The 16,406-nt window shown below is 40.4% G+C and overlaps 1 protein-coding gene across 3 annotated transcripts in view; it reads right to left on the bottom strand.

The window, feature by feature from the left end:
• LOC101131768 (ranBP2-like and GRIP domain-containing protein 4) overlaps positions 1–16,406 on the bottom strand; it is a 75,047-nt gene that overhangs the window by 552 nt on the left and 58,089 nt on the right. For 2 of the 3 annotated variants that reach the window (XM_031007798.3, XM_063695729.1), the window contains one exon: positions 11,481–13,311. The exons of the other annotated variant lie outside the window; for it this stretch is intronic. In XM_031007798.3, the coding sequence (XP_030863658.3) occupies positions 13,301–13,311 (11 nt within the window). In that variant the 3' untranslated portion in view covers positions 11,481–13,300. Of the gene's footprint in view, positions 1–11,480; positions 13,312–16,406 lie in introns of those variants that run through there. 3 annotated transcript variants of the gene reach the window in all.

Below are 16,406 nucleotides of genomic sequence, written 5' to 3'. Positions count from 1 at the left end.
CGTGAGTTAATGAAAACTGATTCAACCAAATGGCGAAGTCAGAGACTATCGGGGGCCATGGAGACACTCTGGGCCATTTTTATGAGGTAGTCTAGGCTCATCTTCATGAGGGAACTGAGGTCTTGGGGGGTGGGGGTTACCCCAAATAGGTTCACAGAAGAACCAGAAATAAAACCTGCCTTTCTAGACTGTAAGTCTTGTGATTGTCATCTAAATGGTTGTCTCTATACAGCAACTCATCTCTAGAACTGAAAATAAGTTTAAATCCCTCCTCCATCCCCAATAATTCAAGCTGCATTTCAGAGAAAATTAGGACTTTGGAATTAGACAGATCAACTTTGAATTCTTGATCTGCTTCTTCACAGCTATTCATGCTTAGGCAAGTTTTGTTTTGTTTTGTTTTACATTGCCACTCAGTCTTCTCATCTGTAAAATAGGGATAATAACACCTTCCTCAAATGGTTTTTTTGTTAGGACTAAAAGAGAGAATGTGTAGAAAGATGTTAGTGGAATTCCTGGCACATAGTTCACATGGACAAAATGGTATTAACTACGAAAATTTTTACAGAGAAAAGGGTAACTAACAAAAGCAGGTGTTTGGAATGAATTAAGACCATGGCAGGCTTTTGAGGCCTTTATAATTCTCCCGACTGTGCAATAGAAATATTTTGGCTCTCTGTCTAAGACTTGGCTGTCACAGTAGCAATGGTAATATTAGCTACTGTGCCAGAAGCAGCCTATCAATAGAGAAATTGAAAATCTGACCACACAAATGCTGCAGCACCCAGCTGAAATGCATTTGGATGACAATCTCAGATGGGAATCAAGAGCATCTCCTTCTGCCTTGCTAATAGCAAGCTGATTTTTAGAATATAGTCTAAGTGCTTCTCTTCCATCCTCCCCAGATTCTCACCTGCTACACACCCCTCAGAGGGACTGGAGGAATCCAGACAACGATGCGCAGGGGCCCTGGTGCTATACTACTGATCCAGAACAGAGATATGACTACTGCGACATTCCTGAGTGTGAAGGGCAGGAGTGGCTCTAGAAAATGTTTTCATTTCTGCCCTTCACCTGTAAAATAATTTGTTGTAAAGCCCCTTCCCACAGGGATATTATTAATAATTGCATAACGTGTTCACCTCTCGGAAGGGAGCAAAACTTTGCTCAGATCCCAGAATTAACCTGATTTTTTTTTTTTTCTGAGACAGAATTTTGCTCTCATTGCCCAGGCTAGAGTGCAATGGTGCGATCTCGGCTCACCACAACCTCCGCCTCCGGGTTCAAGCGATTCTCCTACCTCAGCCTCCCAAGTAGCTGGAATTACATGCATGTGACACCATGCCTGGCTAATTTTACATTTTTAGTAGAGACAGGGTTTCTCCATGTTGGTCAGGCTGGTCTTGAACTCTCGACCTCAGGTGAGCCACCCGCCTCAGCCTCCCAAAGTGCTGGGATTACAGGCGTGAGCCACCATGCCCAGCAGACCTGAATTATTATTATTAAAATGTTACATCAACATGTACAAATATAAAACTACATCTAAACTCTAAGTACAAACTTCTTATGCTTAAAACTCTTACACAGTGTTAACCCCAAGACAGATTTGCAATTAAATAGTTAAAACAACAAAGTCAATAAAAATCAAATAAACAATATACATTTAATGTGGTATACTTTGCTGTTTTGCTGAAGCTAAGCAAGGAACCAGTTTTTAAATCAGCAATCCGTTATTTTCATGGACTGAGCAATTTAATAGTGCACCTCAAAGGTCAATGCTAAAAACTAAAAAAAAATCCTACTGAAAAAACTGTCATCGTTTCACATTTCTGGCTACATTAGTGCAAAAGGGAATAAATAAAGGTGAGATTTGTGTGACAGTGTGGATATGGTACTGTGTGACAACTCAGTTCTCCCATCACTTCCACCTGTTTGAATCATCGGGATCCTTTATTTGTACACCATGCTATCGGTATTTGCCCTTAAGCACCACCAATGCACCACTTTTATATTAAGTCTGCCCGTTTTCCTTAGTACTCCATAAAATTTAAGTCACATATTACTCTGCCTCACCATGTTACTTCAATAATTCAGAATCAAAGTTTAAGTTTGTGAATAATTTTGCAAAAAAACAGCCAATCATGCTTCTCAACAACATAAAAAGAGAAGCGCCATCACTTCAGGTGAATATTGTTCTCCGTGAGGCCATGAGCATAAACAAAAACTCCAGACTAAAACCCTGAGACGGTGCCAGGTCATTCAGCAGTCAGCGGAATGATCAGTATAATTTAATACAAAGTTTTAAAGATCATTATTGAAATGATGTATTTTGAGCTTCCTGGATCTGTTCCTTTATGTCTACCTTAGTTCATCTGGGCTGCTGTGACAAAAATATCATAAACTGGAGAGTTTATAAACAACAGAAATTTATTTCTCACCGTTCTAGGGGCTGTGATGTCCAAGACCAAGGCACTAGCAGTGTCTGGTGAGGCCCTGCTTCCTCATAGATGACACATTCTGGCTTTGTCCTCACATGGTGTCAGGGGCTAGCTAATTCCCTGGGGCTTCTTTCATAAGTGCACTAATCTCTGTCCTGAGGATAGAGCCCTCGTAACCTGATTGACTCCCAAAAGCCCCACCTCAGTACTATCATATTGAGGATTAAGTTTCAATATAACTTTTGAGGAGACACAAACATTCAGACCATAGCTTTATCTATCATGAATTTGGGGAAATTTTCATTCACTGTTGCTTCAAATGTTTCTTCTGTTTCTTTCTCTCTCTCTTTTTTTTTTTTTTTTTTTTTTGAGACAGAGTCTTGCTCTGTTGCCCAGGCTGGAGTGCAGTGGCACGATCTCAGCTCACTGCAAGCTCCTCCTCCCAGGTTCACGCCATTCTCCTGCCTCAGTCTCCCGAGTAGCTGGGACTACAGGCACCTGCCACCATGCCCCGCTAATTTTTTGTATTTTTAGTAGAGACAGGGTTTCACCGTGTTAGCCAGGATGGTCTCGATCTCCTGACCTTGCGATCTGCCCGCCTCGGCCTCCCAAAGTGCTGGGATTATAGGCGTAAGCCACCACGCCCGGCTTTCTTTCTCTTTTTCTTCTCTTTCTGGTATTTCCAAAAAGTCTCCATGTTCCACCTTTTGTAATTGTCTCACAGTTCTTGACTCTTGTTCTGTTTTTTCTTTTTCATTCTTTTTTCTCATTGTGTGTCAGCTTTTGAAGTATCTATTGACATCTCTTTGAGCTCACTGATTCTTTCATTGGCCATATCCATTCTTTTGATGAACCCATCAAAGGCATTCTTCATTTCTGTTATGGTGTTTTTTATTTCTAGTATTTCATTTTCATTTCTTCTTAGTGTTTTTATCTCTTTGCTTACATTACCCATCTGTTCTTGCATGTTCTGCCATTTTTACATTAGAGCCCCTAACATGTTAATCTTAGTTATTTTAAATTCGTGGTTGGATACTTCCAATATTTCTTTCATATCTGAGTCTGGTTCTGATGCTTGCTCTGTCTCTTCAAACTGTGGGGTTTCTTGTCTTTTAGTATGCTTTGTAATTTTTTGTTTGAGGCTGTATATGATGTACTGGGTGAAAGGAACTGAGTTAAATAAGGCTTTAGTATGAGATTTTGTGTTTCTCTGGCTAGGAGTTAGGCTTTTTTTACTCTTCGCTATATAGCCATGGATGTCAGAGGCTAAAATTTCCTCTCGTGTCCTTGTGTTGTCTCCCCTGTCTTCTCTGGGGAGCTCCCTAGAGGCTTCTTTGTAAAGTAGCTCTGAGTCTTGCAGTGTCTATCCCTAATCATGGGAAAACATCAAACAAACCCATACAGCGGGACATCTGACAAAGTACCAAGTGTCAAGGATCATGGATTGAATCCTGAAACAGGAAGGACACTGAAGGAAAGACTGGGAAAACCTGACTGAGGTCTGGAGTTTAGTTAGTGATACTATACCAAGACTAATTTCTTAGTTTTGATAATTTGTTAACAGTTATGTTAACATTGGGAGTAGCTGTGTAAGGGGTGTGAGAAAGCTGTTATATCTTTAACCTTAGCCCATGGTTAAGGTGTTTCCAGTGTAAGGTCACTCTTATTCCTTGTAGTTAACATATATTTGGCACCACAGGATTCATTCTGGAATTCTCTTTGGCTTATTTATAACTTTTTTTCTTTTTCTAGTAGTGAGAAACCTGGCTTTCATGCAGAGTTTACAAACGCCAATTTAAACTTTTGTTTTGTCATATGCAATGATTTTATTACCTGTCTTTACTTCAGAGCTTATGAATTTTTAATTATTCTAAGGGCTAACATAGAACCTTTTCATGTTTTCTACTCTTCAAGAGTAGGTAAGACTTTAGCTTGTAATACATTACAAAAGGAATCCTGTGGTTCTCTAAGAGCTAATTTGTCTTGGCAAAAGGCCTTAGCGAGCTGTGAGTGGTGGCTCATGCCTGTAATCCCAGCACTTTGATCTGAGACGGCTGGATCACCTGAGGCCAGAAGTTTGAGACCAGTTTTGCCAACATGGCGAAACCCCATCTCTGCTAAAAATACAAAAAATTAGCCAGGCATAATGGCATGCACCTGTAGTCCCAGCTACTTGGGAGGCTGAGGCAGGAGAATCGCTTGAACCTCGGAAGTGGAGGTTGCAGTGAGCCGAGATCGTGCCACTGCACTCCAGCCTGGGAAACAGCGAGACTGTCTCAAAACAAACAAAAAAACCAAAAAACAAAAAAATTAGATGGGCGTGGTGGCATGCACCTACAGTCCCAGCTACTCAGGAGGCTGAGGCAGGAGAATCGCTTGAACCCAGGAGTTGGAGGTTGCACTGAGCAGAGATCATGCCGCTGCACTCTAGCCTGGGTGACACAGTGAGTATCCATCTCAAAACAACAACAACAACAACAAAAACAAATTAAAAAACCCAACAACAACAAAACCAGCAAACAAAAAAACTAAACAGGCTTTAGGGAAAGAGCAATCTAATTATCTGATTATATGATTGGCACTAAGATGGGAATGACTCTGGCCTAATTTCTTCAATTTACATTTTAAAATAGGAGCTTAGTTAGCCCCCGAATAATATGTAATTGATGTATTAGCATTGGGGAGTGAATATTTTTCAAAGCAGAAGATATTTCTCAATTCTTGCTTACTTTTAGAGGTTGAAGTCCAAGGAAGCCCCTTCCTTGGCACTGTATCCCAGGGAGGTATTTGGAGTTAATTTCAGGGCTTAGCAGTGACTCTTTAGAAAAGCAGTATACGATTGAAATGTAATGTGTTACAAATGAGATCACTACAAGTAATTTAAAAATGTGCTAGTAGTGTTTTTTTTTCTGAGACAGAGTCTCGCTCTGAAGCCCAGTCTGGAGTGCAGTGGCACGATCTCAGCTCACTGCAAGCTCCGCCTCCCGGGTTCACGCCATTCTCCTGCCTCAGCCTCCCTAGTAGCTGGGACTACAGGCGCCTGCCACCACGCCTGGCTAATTTTTTGTGTTTTTAGTAGAGACGGGGTTTCACCGTGTTAGCCAAGATGGTCTCGGTCTCCTGACCTCGTGATCCTCCCACCTCAGCCTCCCAAAGTGCTGGGATTACAGGAGTGAGCCACCACACCCAGCCTCTAGTAGTACTTTTATCAAAAGTAAATAGAAACATGAAATTAATTTTCACAATATATTTTATTTAAACTAATATGTTCACAATGTTAAAATTTCAACATGTAATCACTATAAAAACTACTAGTGAGATATTTCACATTACTTTTTTCACGTAAGCCTTTGAAATCTGGTGTGTATTTTATATTTACTGTACATCCTGATTTGGAATAACCACATTTCAATCTTTCAATAGCCACATGTGGCTAGTGGCTACTGTGTTAGAGCAGTTCTAGAACAAAGGAGTCCCTTTCAAACTATTTTGAAGTCATTGCCTATAAGGCAATATGAAAGCTGATCTGAATGATTTCTCCTTTTCCAGGAAAGGAAACAAAAATGAAATCATGTTAGGGCTGCATATTTTATGGATCCCAGGAGAAATACACATAGTCTGAAAGAATGATCTCAGTCAGAAACTCAGAATGAATCATATGAATTAAACATTGGACAATGTCCAATGCTCAGCATGTGTTTTTGGTTTATACTAAGAGCATATTATGCCACCAAATACAGATATTTACTATTATACTTCGTGTAGGAGATATATTGAGACATTGTTCTAGACTACCACAGTTCCATATTTTGTGAAAAGTTATATTGCACTTTTTCTTTTTTTTTTTTTTGAGAGTGTGCCCAGGCTGGAGTGCAATGGCATGATCTCAGCTCACTCCAGCCTCCGCCCCACCAGGTTCAAGGGATTCTCCTGCCTCAGCCTCCCTAGTAGCTGGGATTAGAGGTGCGCACCACCACGTCTGGCTAATTGTTGTATTTTTAGTAGAGATGGGATTTCGTCATGTTGGCCAGGCTGGTCTCGAACTCCTGATCTCAGGTGATCCACCCGCCTCAGCCTCCCAAAGTGTTAGGATTACAGGCGTGATCCACCACGCCCAGCCTTATATTTCACTCTTTGGGAATTGCATCTTACTGTAATCTTAAACTACACTAAAATAAATAATGTAAACCTTTTGTCAAATTGCTCAGAGTAGGTTTCTACTTTGGTTATAAGGAATAAAATTCATGCTTTTGTGTACACACTAGACATCTAAAGCAACCAACCATAGTTAACAAGCAGTGCTCTTACCAAAAGGTAACTCTTTCTAGAATCTGGCACACCATTTAATATCAGTATGAGCATATGGTGGGTTTAATAATTGTTTTCCATGTTTATAAGTTTTCCTTAGTTTTATAAGCAGTTAAAATGAATCCCTTTCACTGAAATACAATCTGTGGTGGGACTTCTAGCTTTTCTCAATCTTATGCTGCTAGATTTATGTCACTGCCATAGCTATGCAATGGGTGATATTTACACTATGCTCAAACAAAACAACCAGAAAAACACATCACTGAATAATACAGATATTCTGAAGTCAAGCAAGCCAACTTTCATTAACAGATCAATTTCCTTAGAAAAGTTGATGAAACTAAAGACTGAAGTTCAAACAAAAAGCCCTCTCAAGGGGGTATGAATTTCTGGTAACTTATGGGGTAAGAAAAAGAGCAAGAAACTTGAAAGTAGGGAAGAAAAAAAAAGAAAAGGAGCAAGAGGGGATAGCCAGCTCTCAAAAGAGTCTCCAATAGGAAAGCAAAATCTGTATCTAGCCAGTACCAACATGTGAAGAAAGAGTGAGCATAGCAAAATTTAGAAAGGTTGCTTGAAAACCAAACAAAAAACCAAATACCTGTAATCCTAGCACTTTGGGAGGGTGAGGTGGGCGGATTGCCTGCACTCAGGAGTTCAAGACCAGCCTGGGCAACATGGTGAAACCCTTGTCTCTACTAAGATCCAAAAAAAAAAAAAAAAAAAAATTAGCCAGACATGGGCTGGGCGTGGTGGCTCATGCCTGTAATCCCAGCACTTTGGGAGGCCAAGGTGGGCAGATCACGAGGTCAGGAGATCGAGACCATCCTGGCTAACACAGTGAAACTCCATCTCTACTAAAAATACAAAAAATTAGCCGGGTGTGGGGGCGTGTGCCTGTAGTCCCAGCTACTCGGGAGGCTGAGGCAGGAGAATCGCTTGAACCCAGGAGGTGGAGGTTGCAGCGAGCTGAGAGCATGCCACTGTACTCCAGCCTGGCGACAGAGCAACACTCGTCTCAAAAAAAAAAAAAAAAAAAGTCTCTTTTGGCCAGGTGTGGTGGCTCACACCTGAAATCTCAGCACTTTGGGAGGCTGAGGTGGGTGGATCACTTGAGTCCAGGAGTTCAAGATCAGCCTAGGTAACATGGCAAAACCTCGTCTCTACCAAAAACAAACAAACAAAAATCAGCCGGATGTGGTGGTGCACACCTGTAGTCCCAGCTACTTGGGAGGCTGAGGCAGGAGAATCACCTGAGACCAGGAGGCAGAGACTGCAGAGAACTGAGACTATGCCAAGGCACTACAGCCTGGGCGACAGAGCAAGACTCTCTCTCTCTCTCAAAAAAGAAAAAACAAAAAGCCTCCTTTAAAAAATGCAGTTTGATGCTATAAATTTAACAGTTAATAGTTTTTGGGGCAAAAAATGTTTTCTGACATTTCAATAAGAGCTATAGATGAAGTCCAGCATTAGTCATGACTCTGGAGTAAGTCTGGAAATCTGGAATCTCTTCCCAGCTCTGGGAGGTAGAAAGTTTTAAAAAATAAGGTCAAAATGCTGGAAAACATTCCATTTATTTCCTTATTAACACAATTGTTCACTCATAAACGACAGTAACACTTGGTGCTATGGGTCATGCACTGAGGTCAGAACAAGGAACAGAAGAAAATGAGGTAAGTTGGTAAATCTTTTTGCAGGCTGAGAAGGGAGAGAATGCTGGCATGCCTACTCTGTGCTGGTTTTTTTTTTTTTTTTTTGAGATGGGGCCTTGCTCTGTCGCCCAGGCTGGAGTGCAGTGGCGCAATCTCAGCTCACTGCAAGCTCCGTCTCCTGGGTTCACGCCATTCTTCTGCCTCAGCCTCCCAAGTAGCTGGGACTACAGGCACCCGCCACCATGCCTGGCTGATTTTTTGTATTTTTAGTAGAGACGGGGTTTCACTGTGTTAGCCAGGATGGTCCCGATCTCCTGACCTTGTGATACACCCACCTTGGCCTCCCAAAGTGCTGGGATTACAGGTGTGAGCCACTGCGTCCAGCCCTCTGTGCTGGGTTTTATTATGTCATCCAATAACTCACAACTATGTAATTTATTTCCTTTTTACAGATAAAGAAATGGGGGCTCAGAGCAGTCAAGAACATGCCCCAAGTTATTCGTCAGTGAGGCGGAAATTGTGGTGTCCTTGTGTAAGTTCACAGTTTATACTTTACCATTATACTGTGCTCCAAATTATCTGATATTTACTTTCAAAGCATGTGTAGGAAGTTTACTATGACGATGCAGAGACATTGTATAGAATCCAGTCCCTTGACTCTCAGGTCCCCAGAACACTCACTTCACGATTTTGTTGACCTCTTCTGTCAACTTAAACCTGGCACTCTCTTGGCTGGCTTTCTCTGCTCTTTCTGGGCACTCCAAAGCTTCTGTACTTACATGCTACAATTCCAGTCACAGGAAGATGCTGAGTTCTTTAGTCCCAGATCCATATTCCTGAGAAAACCTAATTGCCTAGGCTCAGGTCATAACTCTGTATCTGTTTCAGTTAATTATGGCTGGGCCTACTTCCCCTCTGTATGGTGGTGGGGCAAAAGTTCCCAGAGAGAGGTAGGGGTGACAGGGACTGTTGTCTCAAATGCTAGGCAGACATCTGGAGTGGTAACCACATCTGTTCACAGTGAGCACATCCTTGCAGGGAAACTGGGTTAATCATCTCTATTACTGAAACTCAGAGGTATAGTGTTTCTTCATAGGAATTTTCTTTCCTTATTTGAGATGGGGGTCTCACTTTGTTGCCCAGGCTGGAGTGCAGTGGTGTGTGATCTTGGCTCACTGCAGCCTCCCCTCCCGAGTTCAAGCGATTCTCCTACCTCAGCCTGCTGAGTAGCTGGGACTACAGGCATGGGCCAACATGCCTGGCTAATTTTTGTATTTTTCGTAGAGACAAGTTTTCACCATATTGGCCAGGCTGGTCTTGGACTACTGACCTCAGGTGATCTGCCCACCCTGGCCTCCCTAAGTGCTGGGATTACAGGTGTGGGCCATAGCACCCAGCCTATTTATAGGAATTTTCTATAGGTATGTAAGTAATAATTTGAAGGTCACAACTAGATGCCTTTTCGTGTAACCGTATTTTGAATGGAACAAATATTTTCTTTCTACATAATTATACATAAATAACCCAATGCTTTTTAATACCCATGAAAAACCATTAGCTCAAAGACACTTGCAAAATTGTATCAGGTTGTTTTCCTTGGTGTGTATTAAGTTTGAAGCAAAGGGGATTTTCACATACCAAGACAAAGTAGAAGTCTTCCACCAAGTTGAAATCATCACATTGCAATTTAATCATATGATACAACCAATTTTTTGATGTGTTATGCCATTCGCCAAATACCAAAAAATTTTTAGGGGAAACTTTACATCCTCAATACTATACACTTCCAGCTACATCACCACCTAACAGGGACTTTAAAAAGAATACAAAGTACGGTATGCCTTCTCAGTGCCTTGTTAGTAATTCAGTTACAGTTCTGCCAAACTTTCTTTAAAGGAATACAATTCTCAATCTTACACTGTTCAGAGCACAAGCATAGCTTATTGTATACAAGAGATGTGCATCAGTTCCCACTCCTCAGGGACTGTATGAATTTGGCTTTATTTTTATTTATTTTTTTGACGGAGTCTCACTCTGTCACCAGGCTGGAGTGCAGTAGTGTGATCTCGGCTCACTGGACTCTGCCACCCAGGTTCAAGTGATTCTCCTGCCTCAGCCTCCCAAGTAGCTAGGACTACAGGTGCACGCCACCATGCCCAGCTGATTTTTTTTGTGTTTTTAGTAGAGACGGGGTTTCACCATGTTGGCCAGGATGGTCTTGATCTCTTGACCTCATGATCTACCCGCTTTGGCCTCCCAAGGTGCTGGGATTACAGGCATGAGCCACTGTGCTGGGCCAAATTTGGTTCTTAGAAACCAAGGAGTGATGTGTGCACCAGGCCCAGGGCTGAAGAGCTGCTTCTCACTAGATGCCTCTCTTGGTCTGGCTGCTGTGTCCAGTCCTATCCAGGGTTAGCTCTGTTCCTCCTTCTTGTGGCATCTGTGTTTCTCTTTCTGCTCTGTCTCTCCCCATCTCCTAGTCCAAACATCCAAAGAAATTAATTACCTCCAGGAGATCGAGACCATCCTGGCTAACACAGTGAAACCCCGTCTCTACTAAAAATACAAAAAATTAGCCGGTCATGGTGGCGGGTGCCTGTAGTCCCAGCTACTTAGGAGGCTGAGGCAGGAGAATGGCGTGAACCTGGGAGGCAGAGCTTGCAGTGAGCCGAGATCACGCCATTGCACTCACGCCTGGGCGACAGAGCAAGACTCTGTCTCAAAAAAAAAAAAAAAAAAAAAAAAAAAAATTAATGACCTCCGCCCCTAACTGAACAAAGCCCTTCATCTAAGGCCACCCTTTGGTTGGCAGCCTTAGCCAGACATCTGCTTCTGGTCAAATCAATGTCTTGTCCACAGGGAGGCCCAGCACTGTTTCTGGTTTTAGCTGGATGCAGGGTGTCAGACATAGCAGGTACTACGGTCTACCTGGCGGGTATCAAAGAGTTGGTCGACGTTCTCTCAACAACCTAATAGGGACCAACCATGGAAGGCCAGTAGTAAAGGAGTTTGAAGTTCCCTTTCAGAAACCAATTAACAACCCCAAAGAAACAGTGTATAACATAAAAGAGCAGCCATAAAAATATACAGTTAAACATATTTAATAGAAATATTAAAATAATCATTACACTTCCTCTCATTGCAGAAACCATGAAAGAATATGCCTTTTGTAATCAAAGTAATTTTTTATCATGCAAAAAAGTATTTTGTTATGACATTCGTAAGTGGAGACTATATTTCAAAACAAGTTTATACAGACTTCAAAAGGTCTCAAGTCAAAGAGAAAGTGAAATATATTTAAATATGATTAGTTACATTGTATGCAGCTGGCATACTCATATTCACAGTTTATAAAGTAAAAAAACTAAACTCTTCATGTCGGCTCTGAAATAGATGCATTTTCATTCATACATTCGCTAGTTAGGTCTGTTCTTCTAAGGAGGAAAGACGAGATATATGAGATATTTTTTAAAGAACAAACTCAACATATCAGCAGCAAATTTCAGTTAAACTAAATTGGAAACCAATGTTCTGTGTAACCAAAGTCCAAAGTCAGTTCCCCAGCTCAGAAAGAAAATTAAGAGTATAAACTGAAGGCTTAAGAGAACTTCAGAGAGCATACTGTGTGATTAATACATAAATATTAAAAATTATCCAATTTTTGATTTAAGGACAACACAGTTTGGATCTAGTCATTAAAACACATGCAGAGGTGTCAAAGGCAAGTAACACGACCACCTAAGCTTATTCAGAGGAACTGTGAAGATGTAGCACGGACCTCCAAGGTGTCTAAAATCCCTTCTGATGGAAAGCTTATGGAACACTATCTGCCAAAAACACTGAAAGCACCAGTTTTATATTTAGATCCAATGCTGAGTGATATAGTCACTGTTGGGACAGGTTTTTGTTTGGGAAAATGGAGAGGATTCTCAAAACAGATTCATGGCTTGCATGCAGTGACACCCTATCAAGAGCCTGGAAAGACACCATGAAATCACCTCAACTCAAGTGGTGGGCCCACCTATTCATAGTCAGTGTTACACTAGCCAGCTCTAGGGCTCTGACAACATAATGAGTTTTGAGATAGTATACTTTAAAGAAAAAAAGAAGAGTTTATTTTAAAGCCAATAACTAAACTGTATTTTAACTTAGCATAATTAACTGCAGCATATTTACTTCATAGCCCCTTAACATGTCACTTTTACCAATAAAGCTTTTTCCTTCATATTCTAATCACAAAAATTTCTCAACAATTTATAACAATCTGTAAATCTGACCTTGCAATAAATAGTCATAAAGTGTTATTTTTATTACTATTATTATTTTTAGAGACAAGGTCTTGCTCTGTTCCCCGAGCTGGAGTGCAGTGGTACAATCACAGCTCACTAGCCTCAAGCGATTCTCCAGCCTCAGCCTCCCAAAGTAGTGGGATTTCAGGCATGAATCACCACACCTGGCCTTGAAACATTATTTTTAAAGCCTAAGTTCCAGTTGGTATGGTACCAAAATTTAGTTTAACTTCAAAATTCACAGTACTGCTGAGAAATGGGCGGGTCCTGAGGTTCCAGAGAAGTGGGGAGTGAATTCATTCCTGGTGGTTTTATTCTGGCAGCATGCATGGGAGATCACACGAGTTAGAGGGCTGTGGCCTGCTATCAACACTTCAAGCTGTTGTACTTTTACTTCAAGTTGAAACTTTTAAAATACATCTGTCATATAGATGTACAAATATATGTAAATGCAAACATATATACACACTTTTTGACAAAAGAATGATGGTAATATACATGAACCATTTTTGTAAATAGATTCTATTTGGTTAATAAAAATATTCCTTCCATCCACCTATCAAAGTCCAAACCAACTATGAAGATAGGATGCCCATCCAGAAGAACGGGAAGCATTTTATTCCTCACCTTTGGAAAGTAAAACAAAAAAAAAGAAAAAAGAGAGTATTAAAATTTCTCAATGTAAAATCTATATTTTAGAACCACTCTATAATATAAGCAAATAATGTCTTTTTTACTGATCACATGCCTTTTTTGTTGGTGGGGGGGGGGTTCTTTTTTTTTTTTTTTTTGAGACAGGGTCTTGCTCTGTCACCCAGGCTGGAGTGCAGTGGCGTGATGAGACTTCAGTGCAGCCTTGATCTCCCAGGCTCAAGTGATTCTCCCACCTCAGCCTCCCAAGCAACTGGGACCACAAGGTGTGTGCCACCATGCCTGGGTAATTTTTTGTTTTTTTGTAGAGATGCAGGTCTCACTGTTTTCCAGGCTGGTCTCAAATTCCTGGGCTCAAGTGATCCTCCCACTTCAGCCTCACAGTGTTGGGATTACAGTCATGAGCCACTGTACCCAACCATATGTCATTCTTTAGACACATTGCTTACTAAATTTCTCTTTTTAAAGGATATACTGAATTTCCGGTTGAGCCAACTTAACAGCTAATTTTATATTTTAGCTTTAAAACATTGATAAGCAACATGAAGCAATCTAGAACTTAACCTTTAAGTGGCTTTATTAAAGCAATCCAGCTATGAAAACTATGCAGAAATGATTATCTATAATCTTACCAGCACATAAGAAATTCTTCCTCTATTCTGAAATACCATCTTCTCACAATATACTTTGATGTTATGAATCAATGTCTGTTCTTGAACATTATTTATTGTCTTTCTCTATTAAACAATTCCAAAATAAAATTTCCAGCACAACTAAATATTGTTGACGATAAGAGGATTTTTAAAAAAATTCTTTTAAAACAGAAGCTTATATACAACTTAGAATCTAAAACCAATAGATTTATGGTAAACCTTAAAACTGAACCAAAACAAACAAAAACCAAAGTTTTAATCATTTAAAAATCATGTTTATTGAGGTACAACTTACTTACAGTAAAACCTGCCCTTTTCAGCGTATAGCACTGAGTCTTGACAAATGCACAGTTATGTACCACCACCGACCAAGGCCTGGCACATTTTTACCTCCTCAAAGTTCTCCCTGGCTGCTTCTCCCACTCCTTGGCAACCACTAACCTGTTTTCTGTCCTTATAGTACTGCTTTTTTCAGTGTCATATAAGTAGAATCACACTGTACATAGTATTTTGAGTCTGACCTCTGTCAACTGGCATAATGCATTTGAGAATTATCCATGTTGCTGAACTGGCAGTGCATTCTTTTTTATTGCTGAGCAGTATTCAATTGCGTGGCTGTACCAGTTTGTTTATTCATTTGCCAGTTGAAGGATAACTGAGATCTTCCTCGTTTTTAGCAATTTTAAAGTTTCTATGAATAATTGTGTACAGGTTTTTAATTAAATGTTTTGGAGATACAATTCATATACCACATAATTCACCTTTTTAAAGTGCATAAGTCACTGGTTTTTAATATATTCACAAGGTTTGTGCATAGGTTTTTGTGTGAATACTGGTTTTCATTCCTCTTGGATAAAGATTTAATTTGGTATTACCCTTCCAGACACCTTTCTGTGTTTTCATACGTATATATGTATGACGGTTTGACCTTAGGCAGAGTAGCATTTTCAAAATTTTACATGGGGAAACTTCTAGAGTTAAAGCCATTTTATTTTTCTGTTCTGTCTGGTTTTATCTGCGTGTTATTTACAATCTGCTGCGTAACAAATTACTACAAACTTAGTACCTTAACACATATTTATTTCACAGTTTCTGTGGGTCAGGAGATCAGAAATGGTTCTATTTCAAGAAATGGTTCTATTTCAAGGTCTCTCACAGGGCTGCAATCAAGATGTTGGCATGGCTGGGGTCTCATCTGAAGGCTGGACTGGAGAAGAATCTACTTCCAAACTTATGTGGTAGTTGGAAGAATTTAGTTCCTCAAGGCTGCTAAACTGATGGCCTGTGTTCCTTGCCTCTGGGATGGTAGCTTGCTTCAACAAAGTGTGCAAGCAGAGAAGACAGAGAGAGTCCGCGAGCAAGATAGAAGCCACAATCTCTTGTAACCTATCATTTTTGCTGTATTCTACTGGTTAAAAATAACTCATTAGGTTAGCCTACTGGCTCTCAAGGGGAAGAGATTATACAAAGGCATGAATTTCTGGAGGAGGGAATGAGGGCAAAGAACTCTGAAAAGTCTCTCTTCCACAATCTGAAGAACTTCTAGAAAGTAGAAGGAAGCGATATTGCTTAGGGATGGACAACTTGGCACTGGTTATGTGTTCCAAGTGAGGTAACCTTGTTCCCAGGAATAAAGAGAACCAGATGACTGTAAACATTTCCCTAAACTGAAATGCAGACTCTTATATATTCACCTGAAATGAATGGTGTAAGCTGAATATAAGATTTTTGACAAAATAAAAATTTTGCTGTGTTCTCAGATCTGGCAGTCTCCTGCCCTTGTGCAAACAATGTTCCTGGCAGCTATTCATCTCCTTAGGTAAATAAGAATTGGAGAAAAGCTGTGCTTAGATAGGGTGCATTTGCTCTTGCCTTGGAAGGCTGTTTTCTGATAAGGTTCTATATCCTCTGCAAATCAAATCAGGCACTTACAGTGTGAGTATGCATTCTCTTCCTGCCAGTCTGGAGATGATCAAAAAGCTTATAACAGGCTTGGCCTATTTTCCTATTGGGTTGATGGGCTTTTTTTCCTCTTTATTTACTTGTAGAGAGTTTTAGACCTCTGTGTATGTATGGTGCACAAGTGACAATATTCAGATCTGTAAACTGTAACCCAATCTGGGAGCAAAGAAAATATAGAAAAATGACTTTTACTTCCTGCTTGAGTAGTAAAATTGAGATTCAAATTTTGCATATAGAAGTACTATATGGCTAACTTATTTGGGGAGCAAAGCTGACTTACCATAAGTCTATCTCAAATAGAAATGAAACACTCAATTTGTGAAATATGCTGAGTTTTAATGCGTGTGGGGGCAGGGTGAATTAACATTTGTGATGCAAGGAGAAGAGCAATCTATACTTACCACTGTCTATTTGATATTGTTTGGGGACTACTGCTACACTCTAAGTCATTTTACC

Source organism: Gorilla gorilla, chromosome 12, assembly GCF_029281585.2.
Source record: "Gorilla gorilla gorilla isolate KB3781 chromosome 12, NHGRI_mGorGor1-v2.1_pri, whole genome shotgun sequence".
Taxonomy (NCBI): domain Eukaryota; kingdom Metazoa; phylum Chordata; class Mammalia; order Primates; family Hominidae; genus Gorilla; species Gorilla gorilla.
Note: the sequence above shows the minus strand (reverse complement) of the source record. Positions and strands in the feature narration are given on the sequence as shown.